The 17,280-nt window shown below is 46.7% G+C and overlaps 1 protein-coding gene across 1 annotated transcript in view; it reads left to right on the top strand.

Annotated features, from left to right (window-relative positions):
* Window positions 1–17,280, top strand: part of ZMAT4 (zinc finger matrin-type 4) — a 589,057-nt gene that overhangs the window by 439,217 nt on the left and 132,560 nt on the right. The window contains exon 5 of the mRNA XM_089657134.1: window positions 16,494–16,590. Coding sequence (XP_089513260.1) covers window positions 16,494–16,590 — 97 coding nt within the window. The remainder of the gene's footprint in view (window positions 1–16,493; window positions 16,591–17,280) is intronic.

The raw sequence follows: 17,280 nt of genomic DNA, 5'->3' as shown, positions 1-17,280 counted from the left end.
GCACCCCCACAACCTCCTGACCACGTTTGCGCTGATGGGGGACAGGTACCGGAGGTGGAGTAGGCCGAGAGGGAAGATCCACTAAACCCGCCCCCCCAGCAGCTTCCGCCAGTCTGGAGGATCTACGTACTGTAGGATTAGGGACAGGAGGGACAGACTCAGGGGTGACATTACTGGGGGAAACACAATCTGACACAACAGAGGGAACAGACACAAGAGGGGCAACTACAGTTTCCTCCCTAGCATCAGCTGCCTCATCCTCTTTATCCAGCCTCTGCAGCTCAGCCTCCAGTCCTGGCAGGTTGTGTAGTGCCTCTGGGCACAGACTGTATGGATGACCCATCTGCTGGCACAAATTACACCGAATCTCGGTGCATTCTCTGGCCAAATGGCCAAAATCCTGGCACAGTGAGCACTTCTTGATGGTACAGGACGATGCAAAATGGCCTTTCTCTCCGCATTTGTTACAAACTTTAGGCTGACCTTGATAGAAAATGGTCAGCCTATCTTTCCCCAGAAAGGCTGAGCAGGGAAGATGCTGAACCACATTGCCCAGCACCCTCAATTGCACTGACACCGTCCAGGCCCCTGTCCATATCCTATGCTCATCCAGGACCTTCCGCAGTGGGGTGAGGACCTCACCATGTCGGCGTAGCCAAACTACTAAATCAGCCTCTGGTATGGATTCATTCCGGACCAGGATTGTCACCGATTTTATCAAAGGCTGTCTGGAAACAACCTTTGCCACCAAACCTTTCCACTGCTGAAGGCTCCTGCACCTCCTATATCTCTCTCAAAACAGGTCCAGGCCTTCAGGTTTTACAAATGACAAATCGTATTCATAGCTGCCTACTGGGCAGATCAACGCAAACACATCACAGACTTTAAACCCCATCTCTAGAATCAACTCCGCCACCCTCCCCCTTACTGGTGGGTTCCCTTCCCCCTCCCACTTCAACTGTACCACATTCCTTCTCCTGACCCCTCCAACCATCCCACCACCAAACCTCCCCAAATTCTGACCATTAGTATTCCCAACACTCCCCCCACCCCCCTTGGTGCGACTCCCCAAAACAGAGGCATAGCTCCCCCCAATCCTCCCAGCAGCAGAAACATTTGTGTGTCTGGGAGCGTCTGGTGCAACTCTGGCAGATACCGATTGCACAGATCTGGGATTGGATGGTGTATCCTCTCTCTGCTCAGCAGGGGGAGAAATGTCATTTTTACCTCTGTCAGCAATGTTAACCCCTTCACCTCCACCCACCACCAACACATCCATTGCTTTACCAGTCTCAACAGTCATAGACTTCACAGCAATGTCCGCACTCACTGCTGCAACCATAGAAGCTCCATCAGTCATCTCTTGCTCCAAGAAAGAAGACTCAGCCCAGGACTGGATTGGATGTTCAGACACAGCAACAAGTGAGACATCCATGTGTGCTGTTTGCTCTGCATGTTGTGCAGTGTGCTGCTCCCCTCCCCCACCAGCATCAATCAGGTCTGGAGCACCTGGGAGCTCAGGTGAAACAGTCTCTCTGCAGGTGGCAGCCATCTTGCCTGTACATTCTTCCCACTGACCTCCAATGTAAGGGACATTCTTCCCACTGATCACCAATGTAAGGGACATTCTTCCCACTGACCCCCAATGTAAGGGACATTCTTCCCACTGACCCCCAATGTAAGGGACGTTCTTCCCACTGACCCCCAATGTAAGGGACATTCTTCCCACTGACCCCCAATGTAAGGGACATTCTTCCCACTGACCACCAATGTAAGGGACATTCTTCCCACTGACCACCAATGTAAGGGACATTTTTCCCCACTGACCTCCAATGTAAGGAGCATTCTTCCCATTGGCCCTCAATTAATTGGTTTTATCAGGGGTATCCTTAAAATAGGTTCCAATGGTTTATCTGGGGTAAAAAAAAGAGTAAAGGACAAGGTGCGGGGTAGGTAAGGTAAATGGAACAAGCGTGTCTCCTCCATATGACTCTTACCTTTAATAAATAAGGGTCATTAGGATAAATTCACCAAGTCTTAAGATCTTCAGCAGTTTTGCTCCCAACATGAAACGGTTATTTACCCAATGGAAGCCTACCTTACCTCCATCTAAAATGGCCCTTTTCCAATAGGCAACTCATAGATTGGCTGGCTGTATTTAAAGATCTGAACATCAACGTTTTTTAACTAAATTTGCTAAAAGAACACAAATGAAGTAAATTCAGCTTGTTAACTAGACCGGTTCTTTTGTAAACCTAAAAAAAGATATATTGCCAATCCAACAATGAAATTACTCTCAGGAATGAAAATAACCCCCTTGTGTTATCCTTGTTGGAAGTGAACCAATAGCATAAAACATTTACAGTACCATTGATGAGCATAACAAATACTACTTCCCAGGCACCTTTGGTACTCCAAGATCTGGTCAGGGAACAATATATTGTTTGGAAAGTTATTTCTGTCTTGGGTGCAAGTAACAAATCTATTAGAATGGTACAGGAATGCTTTAGAGCGCTAGTAGCATTGATGAGATTGGTATTCCCAACGCATAAAATTCAAACTACTAACATTGACGTACAAAGCCATTCATAACGCTGCCCCAAACTACCTCACCGACCTGATACCCAAATACTACCCAACCCGTACTCTTCGCTTTTCACCTCCTACTCTCTAGCTCCCTAGTCTCCTCCTACCCATGCCTGACTCCAGGACTTCTCCAGGACTTCCCCCATCCTCTGGAACTCACTACCCCAATCCATCAGACGGTCACCTACCCTCCTCACCTTTAGGCGCACCCTGAAAACCCATCTCTTTAAGGAAGCCTACCCTGCCCTCACCTAACAGCCGATCCCCTCCACTCCTCCTACCACTCCATCCCCCACAGCCACTTCCTCCTGTACCACTACCCCCTCCCTCCTAGATTGTAAGCTCCAAGGAGCAGGGCCCTCGAACCCCTCGTGTATTGTATTGTCACTGTATTGTCTCATATACTGTCCCCCACTATGATGTACAGCGCTGAGCAAACTTTTTGGCGCTATATAAATACTGTATAATAATAATAATTCCCATCATTTGCTATATAAGTTTGTATGAATATGTATTCCATACAAAGACACAAATGAGCGGGGGGGGGGGGGGTAGTGGCACTGGTCCAAAGTAAGCAATGCTTGGCATTAATGAAGAGTCCTTCCAGGGGGCTAATACCCAATGAAGGTATGGTGTGGTAGGACCTAGTTGTAGTCCTGGTCTGCTGCCTCTCTGATACGTTAACAGAGAATACTCAGCATGAACCTCTGGGACAGGTATAGAGAAGCGTCCAATAAGAACATTCGGCAAGAAACTCTGGGATGAGTACAGATGAGCGCCCAAAGAGAATGCTCAGTATGAACCTCTGGGAAGGATACAGTGGAGCGTCCAAAGAGAATGGTTAGCATGAAACTCTGGGATGAGTACAGAGGAGCACCCAATGAGAATGCACAGCATGAAACTCTGGGATTGGTACAGATGAGCATCCAATGAGAATGTTCAGCATGAACCTCTGGGATGAGTACAGAGGAGCACCCAATGAGAACGAGCAGCATGAAACTCTGGGATGAGTACAGAGGAGCGCCCAATGAGAACGCGCAGCATGAAACTCTGGGATGGGTACAGAGGAAACCCAATGAGAACACTCAGTATGAACCTCTGAGATGGGTACAGAAAAGCTCCATATGAGAACATTCAACATGAACCTCTAAGATGGGTGCAGAGGAGTGTCCAATGAGAACACTCAGCATGAACCTCTGGGATGGGTACAGAAAAGCTCCATATGAGAACATTCAACATGAACCTCTGGGATGGATACAGAAGAGTGCCCTTTAAGAACGTTCAGCATGAACCTCTGGGAAGGGTACAGAGGAGCACCAAAGAGAACGCTCAGTATGAACCTCTGGGATGGGTGCAGAGGAGTGTCCAATGAGAACATTCAGCATGAACCTCTAGGATGGGTACAGAGGAGTGTCCAATGAGAACACTCAGCATGAACCTCTGGGATGGATACAGAGGAGCACCCAAAGAGAACGCTCAGCATGAACCTCTGGGAAGGGTACAGAGGAGCACCAAAGAGAACGCTCAGAATGAACCTCTAGGATGGGTACAGAGGAGTGTCCAATGAGAACATTAAGCATGAACCTCTGGGATGGGTACAGAGGAGTGTCCAATGAGAACATTAAGCAAGAAACTCCGGGATGAGTACAGGGGAGCACCCAAAGAGAATGCTCAGTATGAAGCTCAGGGAAGGATACAGTGGAGCGTCCAAAGAGAACGTTCAGCATGAAACTCCCAATGAGAATGCACAGCATGAAACTCTGGGATGAGTACAGATGAGCGCCCAAAGAGAATGCACAGCATGAACCTCTGGGAAGGATACAGTGGAGCGTCCAAAGAGAACGTTCAGCATGAAACTCTGGGATGAGTACAGAGGAGCACCCAATGAGAATGCACAGCATGAAACTCTGGGAATGGTACAGATGAGCGCCCAATGAGAACATTCAGCATGAACCTCTGGGATGAGTACAGAGGAGCGCCCAATGAGAACACTCAGTATGAACCTCTGAGATGGGTACAGAAAAGCTCCATATGAGAACATTCAACATGAACCTCTGAGATGGGTACAGAGGAGTGTCCAATGAGAACACTCATCATGAACCTCTGGGATGGATACAGAGGAGCACCCAATGAGAATGCTCAGCATGAACCTCTGGGATGGGTACAGAAGAGCACCATATAAGAACGTTCAGCATGAACCTCTGGGAAGGGTACAGAGGAGCACCAAAGAGAACGCTCAGAATGAACCTCTAGGATGGGTACAGAGGAGTGTCCAATGAGAACATTAAGCATGAACCTCTGGGATGGGTACAGAGGAGCGCCCAATGAGAACATTGATTGAACACTCTTCTATACTAATCACATGTGGCTGCTCTTGGGCTTCCTCTAACTTTTATAAATCTATTGTAGACATTGTATATAATGTTCATATCTGATTAATAATGCTGACGTGTTCTTTTCTCCATCACTTTATGTACCGTATTGTGCAATGCTGTGGTGCGTGATAGTGATATAAATAATATATATATAGTATCTTGTAGAGTTGTTTCTCCTCCACAAATCCTTCGAATGGATATTGAGTACCATCTACGAATCTGATCCTCCCTTTCCTTCGTATGTCGCTGTCACCAACAATAGAGTTGCTTGCTGTTCAATATCGGTGGCTCTTCTAATACTTCAGAAAGTCTCTGGGTGCAATAGGCAGCCGAAGAGTGACAAGGAAAGTAATGCCCTTGACACCGGCTGTGATTTATACAAGGGAGTAATGCAAGCAATGGCTGCACGTCACTTATTGTTTGAGGAGAAGATGACAGCTCTGAGGAATGGAGGGAAGAGACCGGCGATATGTAATCAATCTCTGCTCACAGTGCGATGGCTGCTATTTATTTCCTCCTCCGTTGTACCCGAGTTCTATCTGCTGGAGAAATTCACACTCTTATCTGTGTAATGGGAAGAGGCCCTCGAATTACAGGGAAAGGTATATGGAGTCCATTCGTGAGTTGTGGTTCCTAAAATTTAGATGTAATATTTTTCGGTGGATTTACTAAAGGCAAAGCAAGCGAAAAGGCGTGAAAATTTACATTTTTTTACCTTTTTTTTGCATGTGATTGGGTATTCTTTACACATCACATTACATTTGCTAAGAAAAAAGACTGCAAAGTGCATCACCTATTTGTCTTTACTAAATCAACTACTTTTGCCTCTTTTGCTCAAAACAGGTTTGCTTAGTCTAGAAAAGTGTGATTCTTTTTGTTACGAGTCGAAATTCGGACAGAATGTTTGTTATTATTATTATACAGGATTTATATGGCGCCAACAGTTTGCTCAGCACTTTACAGAATGAAGGCAGACATTACAGTTACAATACAATTTGGTACAAGAGGAAACAGAGGGTCCTGATCCTGGGAGCTTACAATCTAGGAGGGAGAGTTGAGTGATACATATTATTATTATTATACAGTGTTTATATAGCGCCAAAAGGTTAGCTCAGCGCTGTACATTACAGTGGGGGACAGAACATGAGACAATACAATACATGAGGGGTTCGAGGGCCCTGATCCTTGGAGCTTACAATCTGGGAGGGAGGGGAAGGTGGTACAGGATACATATGGAGATTCAGATGTATCCAAATGTCCGAACCGAAATAATAATGAATTTCAATGAATCCAAAATAAACTATAACAAAAAAAAACCCCAACACATTCATTCCTATTCATTTCATTCAGAGGGTTTTGTAAGTTCAGTAATATGTTTCACACTCTGTATTATGTAGTTCCATAGTTAGTCTGGCTGAAAAAAGGCAAAAGTCCATCCAGTTCAATCATTAAAAAAAAAAGTTATGATCCTACACCCACAGTTGATCCAGAGGAAAGCAAAAAAAAACAGCAAAGCACGATCCAATCTCCTCCTGCAGGGGAAAAATTCCTTCCTGATCCCCCGAGAGGCAATCGAATATTCCCGGGATCAACTTTCCCTATAAATGTTATATCCAGTTATATTCTGTGTATCCAAGAAAGGATCCAGGACTTTCCTACAGCAATCCACTGAGCCGGCCACACCCAACTCTGGAGGAAGTCTATTCCACATTCTCACAGCTTTTACTGGGAAGAAACCTTTCAATGTTGGGGATTAAATTTCTTTTCCTCCAGACGTAAAGAGCGCCCCCTTGTCCTCTGTGATGACCTCAGGTGTAACAGCTACACCGAGTTGAACCACTGATGTATTATACATGGAGATCATATCCCCCCCTTATGTATTATACATGGAGATCATATCCCCCTTATGTATTATACATGGAGATCATATCCCCCCTTATGTATTATACATGGAGATCATATCCCCCCCTTATGTATTATACATGGAGATCATATCCCCCCCTTATGTATTATACATGGAGATCATATCCCCCTTATGTATTATACACGGAGATCATATCCCCCCTTATGTATTATACACGGAGATCATATCCCCCCTTATGTATTATACACGGAGATCATATCCCCCCCTTATGTATTATACATGGAGATCATATCCCCCCCTTATGTATTATACATAGAGATCATATCCCCCCTTATGTATTATACATGGAGATCATATCCCCCTTATGTATTATACATGGAGATCATATCCCCCCTTATGTATTATACATGCTGATCAAATCCCCCCTTATGTATTATACATGGAGATCATATCCCCCCCTTATGTATTATACATGGAGATCATATCCCCCCTTATGTATTATACATGGAGATCATATCCCCCCTTATGTATTATACATGGAGATCATATCCCCCCTTATGTATTATACATGGAGATCATATCCCCCCCTTATGTATTATACATGGTGATCATATCCCCCCTTATGTATTATACATGGAGATCATATCCCCCCTTATGTATTATACATTATTATTATTATTATTATACAGTATTTATAAAGCACCGATAGTTCGCTCAGCGCTGTACACTACAAAGGGAGACAGAACATGTGACAGAACAATACCAATACAATGCAAAACATGAGGGGATCAAGGGCCCTGCTCTTTCGAGCTTACAATCTAGGAGGGAGGGGGTGGTGGCACAGGAGGAGATAGCTGTGGGGGATGGAGTGGTAGGAAGAGTGGAGGAGGGAGGCAAGTTAGCAGGGGGTGGGGTAGGCTTCCCTGAAGAGATGGGTTTTCAGGGTGCGCCTAAAGGAGAGGAGAGTAGGTGATAATCTGATGGGTTGGGGCAGGGAGTTCCAGAGGATGGGTGACACCCTGGAGAAGTCCTGGAGGCGGGCATGGGAGGAGGAGACCAGGGAACTAGAGAGAAGGAGGTCTTGTGAGGAGCGGAGTGTGCGTGCTGGGCGGTACTTGGATATTAGGTCAGTGATGTAGTTCGGGGCAGTATGGTGGACAGCTTTGTACGTCAGCGTTAGGATTTTGAATTTGATCCGTTGCGCAATTGGAAGCCAGTGGAGGGATTGGCAGAGGGGGGTGGAGGACACTGAGTGGAGGCCAGTGGAGGGATTGGCAGAGGGGGGTGGCGGAGACAGAGCGGTTGGAAAGGTGAATGAGTCTGGCAGCCGTGTTCAGGATGGACTGAAGAGGGGATAGCCAGCGGCGAGGCAGGCCAGTGAGGAGGGAGTTGCAGTAGTCGAGTCGTGATATGATGAGGGAGTGGATGAGCTGTTTAGTGGTTTCTGGGGTTAGGAACGTGCGGATTTTGGCGATGTTGCGGAGGTGGAGTCTGCATGTTGCGGAGGTGGAGTCTGCATGTTGCGGAGGTGGAGTCTGCATGTTGCGGAGGTGGAGTCTGCATGTTGCGGAGGTGGAGTCTGCATGTTGCAGAGGTGGAGTCTGCACGAGTTTGTTAAAGATTGGACTTGGGGCTGGAAGGATAGGTTGGAGTCCAGAATGACACCCAGTACTCTGGCCTGCAGGGCGGGTTTGATGGTAGCGTTGTTGGATGTGACGAAGAAATCAATGGGGGGTGGTGTCCGGGCTGGGGGGAAGACAAGAAACTCGGTTTTGGAGAGGTTCAATTTAAGGAAGTGGAGCGACATCCAGTCTGATATGTCGCTCAGTAGGTGTGTGATTCGGGCTGAGACCAAGGGGGTGAGGTGGGGGGTTGAGAGATAGATTTGTGTGTCGTCGGCATAGAGGTGGTAGTTGAAGCCGTGAGAGTGTATGAGTTGGCCAAGGGAGGAGGTATAGATGGAGAAGAGAAGGGGCCCGAGGACAGAGCCTTGAGGGACCCCAACAGAGAGGGGGAGTGAGGGGGAGGTGGTAGCATTATAGGTAACGCTGAAAGAGCGTTGTGACAGGTAGGATGAGATCCAGGAGAGAGCAGAATCTCTGAGGCCGAGGGAGTGTAGTTTTTTGAGGAGGAGGGGGTGGTCGACTGTGTCGAAGGCCGCAGAGAGGTCAAGGAGTAGGAGCACTGAATAGTGTCCATTAGCTTTGGCGGTTAGCAGGTCGTTGGAGAGTTTGAGTAAGGCAGTTTCGGTGGAGTGTAGGGGACAGAAGCCGGACTGTAGGGGATCGAGGAGGTTGTTGTCGTTGAGGTGAGAGCATAGGCGGGTGTAGACTAGGCGCTCGAGGAGTTTAGATGTAAATGGGAGCAGGGAGATGGGTCTGAGGTTGTTCGGGTCATTGGGGTCCAGGGAGGGCTTTTTAAGTATGGGGGTGATGTGTGCATGTTTCAGAGGGGAGGGGAAAGTGCCTGAGGAGAGGGAGAGATTGAAGATGTGGGTGAGGGAGCGTAGGATGGAGGAGGAGGAAGGTCGTAGGAGTTGTGAGGGGATAGGGTCGAGGGGGCAGGTGGTGAGGCGGGCATCAGAGAGGGTCTTGGAGACTTCCTCGATGGTAGTAAGGTCAAAGGTGCGGAGTGTTGGGGGAGCTTCAGTATGAGGAATGTAGGGTGGGGTGGAAGAGGAGGTCAGAGCAGTGGTGGGGCCGTGGGAGAGGGGTGATGAGGGGGTAGCTGAGTGAGGGTGAAGGGGGTTGGAGAGAGTTTGAGCAGCGACGAAGTCCCTGCGGGTTATGTCGAGGGGGAGGGGGGATAAGGGGGTAGCTGTGTGAGAGGGGACAGGTTGAGAGGGCGTGTGAGTTGCGGCAATGTCCTTGCGAATTGTGTCAATTTTGTTTTTGAAGTGATTGGCAATCTCAAGGGCAGTGAGTGAGGTGCTGGGTGGAGGTGGGGGTGGAGAGAGTAGAGAGTTGAAGGCAGAGAAGAGTCGGCGAGGATTGGAGGAGAGGGCCTTGATGAGGGTCAAGAAGTAGGCCTGTTTGGCAGCATGGAGGGAGGAGGTGTAGGTGCGGAAGGCAGATTTGTAGCAGGTGAAGGCTTGTTTGGATTTGGTTTTGCGCCATAGTCGCTCCAGGGCACGACTTTGTCGTTTGAGGGTTTTGGTGTGATCAGTCTGCCAGGGCTGGAGCGGTCGGGGTCTGGTGTTGCGTGTGGTTAAAGGCGCTAGTGAGTCAAGGGCTGTTGAGAGCGCATTGTTGTAGGCGGTCAAAGCCAAGTCGGGGCAGGACAGGGGGAGGATGCGGTCGTGGAGTTGATCAGCTGCAGAGTGGAGGGAGGCAGGGTTAAGGTTGCGGAGGTTACGGCTGGTAGTAGTGTGACATTTGGAGGGGTAGGCGTTGGAGGACGAGGAGATAGAGAAGGTGATCAGGTTGTGGTCAGAGAGAGGGAAGGGGGTGTTAGTGAGGTTGTGGGGAGCGCATCGGTTGGAGAAGACAAGATCAAGGATATTTCCGTCGGAGTGGGTGGTGGATTGTATGCACTGTGCAAGTGCAAAGGAGGAGGTTAGGTGGAGGAGACGGGCTGTGTCCGGGTTGTCGAGGTTGACAGGGATGTTAAAATCCCCAAGAATTATGGTGGGTAGCTCAGAGGAGAGGAAGAAGGGTAGCCAGGAGGAGAAGTCATCCAGGAAGCGGGGTATGGATCCAGGAGGCCGGTATATCACAGCAATCTTCAGGGGGGTTGGGGAGAATAGTCGGAGGCAGTGGGCCTCGAAGGAGGAGAAGGATAGGGAGGGGGGGTTTGGGAGGACTCGGAAGGTGCTCTGCGGTGACAGGAGCAGACCAACCCCACCACCTTTACGACCGTTAGGCCTGGGTGAGTGGGTCCAGGTGAGACCTCCATAGGAGAGTGCAGCAGGGGAGGTAGAGTCAGTGGGCTGGATCCAGGTTTCCGTGATCGCCAGGAGGTTGAGGGAGCGGGAAACAAAGAGGTCGTGGATGGCGGTAAGCTTGTTGCACACCGAACGGGCGTTCAGGAGTGCACATGAAAACGGGGGGGAGATTTTAGGGAGCAGGGAGACAGATACTAAGTTGCGGGGGTTGCAGTAGGACGTGGAAGTGGGAGGGTGTTGAGCGGGTGAGGGAGGTGGAGGGCCAGGATTTGGGGAGATGTCCCCCGCGGCTAGGAGGAGGAGAAGGGTGAGAAAGGTGGCATGGGAGCGGGATGTGCAGGAGCGTGAGAAACTCCTAGTGGAGGTGTTGGGGTCAGTGGGAGAGTGGAGTAATAGGAGGAGGTGGTGGGTGCCATAGAGGGGTGAGGGAAGCAATGAGGACACGATATACAAATGTTTGGGAGGGGCAGAGGGATATAGTGAATGGAATTTGGGAACGGAGGAGAGGAAAATGAGAAGGAGGAGTGGAAGAGACATTTTGGGGAGGTGAAGAGAGCAGTAGTAGGGAGATGATAGCAGTGAGGGGAGATGTACAGGTTGTGGGGTGGAGCAGAGGGGTAGAGAAATGAGATTTGGGAACAGAGGGTAGTAATATGATGAGAAGAGGGGCGTATTATATAAAGGCACACAGAGTGGGTCTCAGGCATGTAAGAGGTTTCCCAGGGTGTTTGCTTGCAGTCTTCCAGCATGCAGTAGAGCTTCTTACTGTTGTTGTGTCTTCCTGCTGCTTGGGTTCTCCTGCTTTAGTTCAACTGCTGCGTTTAACTGCTTCTTCTATGCACTCGTTCGAAGCCGCACTCAATCTGAAGCAGCACCCCATCAGAGACTGTGTCCCCCATCAGAGATCTCCCCCATGAGCTGATCTAAATTTATAGGGAGATGCTCAAATGAGCATTCAACTCCACCCCAATTAGAAGCTGATAAAGATCACATGAGGAGTGGGGGATGATTCTCTCAGGAAACAGACACCAATCGTAAAACGGGTGCAGCTAAAGGTGAGAGCTGGTCAACATATACAAAAAAATAAATACACCATTTGTTCTGAATATAGCAGGAGTCAATGCGTTTTGGAGTTAAGAGTGGAGGTAGGAGAAAGGAGCATTTACCCAGGAGGAGGCAGCAGGAGTCAATGCGTTTTGGAGTTAAGAGTGGAGGTAGGAGAAAGGAGCATTTACCTGTGAAAGTAGAGAAGGCATAATTAGATTGCTGCGTTTAACTGCTTCTTCTATGCACTCGTTCGAAGCCGCACTCAATCTGAAGCAGCACCCCATCATGTATTATACATGGAGATCATATCCCCCCCTTATGTATTATACATGGAGATCATATCCCCCCTTATGTATTATACATGGAGATCATATCCCCCCTTATGTATTATACATGGTGATCATATCCCCCCTTATGTATTATACATGGAGATCATATCCCCCCTTATGTATGATACATGGAGATCATATCCCCCCTTATGTATTATACATGGTGATCATATCCCCCCTTATGTATTATACATGGAGATCATATCCCCCTTATGTATTATACATGGAGATCATATCCCCCCTTATGTATTATACATGGAGATCATATCCCCCTTATGTATTATACATGGAGATCATATCCCCCCTTATGTATTATACATGGAGATCATATCCCCCCTTATGTATTATACATGGAGATCATATCCCCCCCTTATGTATTATACATGGAGATCATATCCCCCCTTATGTATTATACATGGAGATCATATCCCCCCTTATGTATTATACATGGAGATCATATCCCCCCTTATGTATTATACATGGAGATCATATCCCCCCTTATGTATGATACATGGAGATCATATCCCCCCCTTATGTATTATACATGGAGATCATATCCCCCCCTTATGTATTATACATGGAGATCATATCCCCCCCTTATGTATTATACATGGAGATCATATCCCCCCTTATGCATTATACATGGAGATCATATCCCCCCTTATGCATTATACATGGAGATCATATCCCCCCTTATGCATTATACATGGAGATCATATCCCCCCTTATGTATTTTACATGGAGATCATATCCCCCTTATGTATTATACATGGAGATCATATCCCCCCCTTATGTATTATACATGGAGATCATATCCCCCCTTATGTATTATACATGGAGATCATATCCCCCCTTATGTATTATACATGGAGATCATATCCCCCCCTATGTATTATACATGGAGATCATATCCCCCCCTTATGTATTATACATGGAGATCATATCCCCCCTTATGTATTATACATGGAGATCATATCCCCCTTATGTATTATACATGGAGATCATATCCCCCCTTATGTATTATACATGGAGATCATATCCCCCCTTATGTATTATACATGGAGATCATACCCCCCCTTATGTATTATACATGGAGATCATACCCCCCCTTATGCATTATACATGGAGATCATATCCCCCCTTATGTATTATACATGGAGATCATATCCCCCCTTATGTATTATACATGGAGATCATATCCCCCTTATGTATTATACATGGTGATCATATCCCCCCTTATGTATTATACATGGAGATCATATCCCCCCTTATGTATTATACATGGAGATCATATCCCCCCCTTATGTATTATACATGGAGATCATATCCCCCCCTTATGTATTATACATGGAGATCATATCCCCCCTTATGTATTATACATGGAGATCATATCCCCCTTATGTATTATACATGGAGATCATATCCCCCCTTATGTATTATACATGGAGATCATATCCCCCCTTATGTATTATACATGGAGATCATATCCCCCCCCTTATGTATTATACATGGAGATCATATCCCCCCTTATATATTATACATGGTGATCATATCCCCCCCTTATGTATTATACATGGCGATCATATCCCACCTTATATATTATACATGGTGATCATATCCCCCCTTATGTATTATACATGGAGATCATATCCCCCCTTATGTATTATACATGGAGATCATATCCCCCCCTTATATATTATACATGGAGATCATATCCCCCCTTATGTATTATACATGGAGATCATATCCCCCCCTTATGTATTATACATGGAGATCATATCCCCCCTTATGTATTATACATGGAGATCATATCCCCCCTTATGTATTATACATGGTGATCATATCCCCCTTATGTATTATACATGGAGATCATATCCCCCCCTTATGTATTATACATGGAGATCATATCCCCCCTTATATATTATACATGGAGATCATATCCCCCCCTTATGTATTATACATGGAGATCATATCCCCCCTTATATATTATACATGGTGATCATATCCCCCCTTATGTATTATGTATTATGTTCTCATTATGATTTAAAAAGGAGCCAAACAACGATGTGATAATAAATGGCGTCACATGATCATCATCCTTCAATAAAAGAGCATATGTCGGCATGATCAGTCAGATTTTCAATATCAATGCCAAAATTTCACAATTTCTGCCGGGGTATATAAACTTTTGAGCACAACTGTATCAACACTTGTTAACTCTTGGATGGGATTTTGTTTCATTCTCTTTGCATTTTATATTGATATGTTTTTGATATGTTTGTAGACGGTAAACACTGTCATTATTTATTTGGTGCGGCATTTGTATTTAGATACATTTGCTGAAAGGGAGAACTCTTTTTTTAGTGTTCGCTGCTTATTGATTTTCTTTTGCGGTGTGCACAGTGTAACGGAACCGGACCCCCGACTGCACTGGGGTATTGCCGTTAGCCTACCGCTTCCCTGTCCGAACACAGATCCACGGACCCCACCACTGACCAAACAAGATGAGACAACACCAGACTTGAAGGAAACCAGGAAATAGGCTGCTTTATTTTAACACAGACACAAGATATAAACATTCAAGGGAACTAACCCCCCCTCCCTGCATATGGACCCAGGGCGGGGCAAACCAAATCTAGCAACAAGAGACACATCAGCAGACACCCCCCACCAAGCCAATACACAAACACATACATCCCATAATAGTTTGCTCCCAAGCCAGACACACAATAGAACAATGGGATGCACCACATGGCAGTAGACAATACACAAACCCATACATCCCATAATAGTTTGCTCCCAAGCAAGACACATAATAGAACAATGGGATGCACTACATGGCAGTAACCAATGAATAACCCCCACACCCCACCTATAACTCGAACTGGCTTTTTATACACTCAGGGACCAATCCCCCCTCCCTGCATAATGACACAGGGCGGGGCAATCTACACTTAGTAACAAGAGACACACCAGCAGACAGTCCCATCAGGAAGGAGGGCTGCTGGAGACCCCCCCCCCCCCCCCAAAGCTAATGCACACAATCACATACATCCCATAATAGTTTGCTCCCAAGCAAGACACACAATAGAAAAATGGGTTGCAACCACATGGCAGTAAACAATGAACAACCCCCCGCCCCAATATTAGGACAGATCACCCTGTACCCCTAACAGGCACAGGATGACTTACACATAATAGGGATATGGGGAGCTGAGACAGGGGTCTCCCCACCTCTCCAAAGTGAGCTGTGTTCCATGGGCCCCCCACCCAAAGTGACTCCCGTCACACACAGGCGCACAGTTATATAGATTCACGGCTTTTCTTTACCCCTGCCTGGTATGGAGGAGCATGTGGCTCAAGAGTGTCTATAGCTCTGTGTAAACTGACAGGATGATTTACTAAAGGCAAATGGACTGTTCATAAAGGGAATTTCCCCCCTTATTGGATGAGATGAAGCTCTGGTGACTTCCATCATTCACTGCACAGCACAGTGGCGAGGTGGTTAGCACTTTCCCCTGGCAGTACTAGGGGTTGTTGGTTTGAATCCCAATCACGGCACCACCTGCCTGGAGATTGCATGTTCTCCCTGTGGAGGATAATTGGCTCCTGTCTAAAACTGGCCCTCGTATGGATGAATGTGAGTTAGGGACCTTTTTATTGCAAGCTCCTTGGGGGCGGGGACTGATGAGAATGTACGATATATACTGTATGTAATTGGTCAGGCTATATAGGTACTTGAAATAAAATTCTGAAGCAAAATTTCCTTTTTTTTTTTCCTTCAAATGTTCCTTGCATGTGATCAGGTACTCTTTACAAGCTGAAATTTCATCATATTCACAAAACTTTGGGAAAATTCCCTTGCAAAGTACAATTTTCTTTGAAATTTGCCTTTACTGAACCCCTACGACTCCAGTGACCTTTAGCTAATGCGGGGGGGAGGGGGGGAGTTTCCTTTACACTTGACAGCTAAACAGTGTAGTGGGGTGCGGGGGGAGGGGGGGGGGGGCAGGTCTCTCTCTAAAATCCAATTCCAAGTGCTAAGCAGGCTTCTCATGGACCTAACCCTTGAGATACGGCGATTGGAAGCAGGAGAAGATAAAAGTGGGCGGGTTCAGTGGACCTGAGAGCAGTTATATGAGATACTTCAAGACGGAATGTTATTAATTAGGATTCAGAATGGTAACGAAGGAGGTAAGGAGACAAGAAGTCCTAATTAGCAAACGTGTGAAAATATCTTCCCTTTCGCCATGGTGACCGCATTGTCCCCGACGGCGATATCATGATCTGGTGGGAGAAGCGGCAAAAGAGGAACAGAGATTTAACAAAAAAGACGAATTTCATTCCAGTCATGTAGACGTTTATTTGGTTTTAATCTTTTTTTCCTTTATTCTTTCATCTCTTTGCAGCATTACGGAGCAGCTATTCGTGCAACAAATGCAATATGGTACTCAATTCGGTGGAGCAGTATCACGCGCATCTGAAGGGGGTGCGGCATCAGAACAAGTACGAGACCCTTCTTACACTTTTGTCTGGATTGTCACTCATGTGACATGACGTGAACCGCTAAAAATGAAATGCATTTGTAATCAGAAGTTACCGTCACATTGGCAGCCATGATGGAATGTCTACAACATACGACAAGCCATTATCACCAACAATCCTGTGCAGTTTTCTGTGATTTGGTTTCTATGTTTGGGGTCAGTAAGATGCTGCAGATAGAAGTTGTAACAGATGGAATGCTTCCATTTTCACTAGTGAGGGTTCCACCAACCAAATCACCATCTGCAGTGCCATCTTAATTATGCCATGGGCCCCTAGGCAAAGTAATGCACTGGGGCTTCTAGAATTCTGCATCAGGCGGTCTCTACATCAGGTGCCCCCCTACATCAGATGTCCCCATCACAGTGTTCCCTTTACATGAGGTGTCCTTATCACAGTGTCCCCTTACATAAGGTGTCCTCATCACAATGTCCCCTTACATAAGGAGTCCTCATCGCAGTGTCTCCATACATGAGGTGTCTCAATCACAGTGTCTCCATACATGAGGTGTCCCAATCACAGTGTCCCCTTACATGAGGAGTTTTCATCACAGTGTCCCCTTACATGAGGTGTCCCCATCACAGTGTTCCCTTACATGAGGTGTCCCAATCACAGTGTCCCCTTACAGGAGGTGTCCCAATCACAGTGTCTGCA

This window comes from Staurois parvus, unplaced genomic scaffold (genome assembly GCF_062004578.1).
Source record: "Staurois parvus isolate SC_StPar_1 unplaced genomic scaffold, SC_StPar_1.0 ptg000966l, whole genome shotgun sequence".
In the NCBI taxonomy this organism is placed as follows: domain Eukaryota; kingdom Metazoa; phylum Chordata; class Amphibia; order Anura; family Ranidae; genus Staurois; species Staurois parvus.
This window is presented reverse-complemented; position numbering and strand designations above follow the sequence as displayed.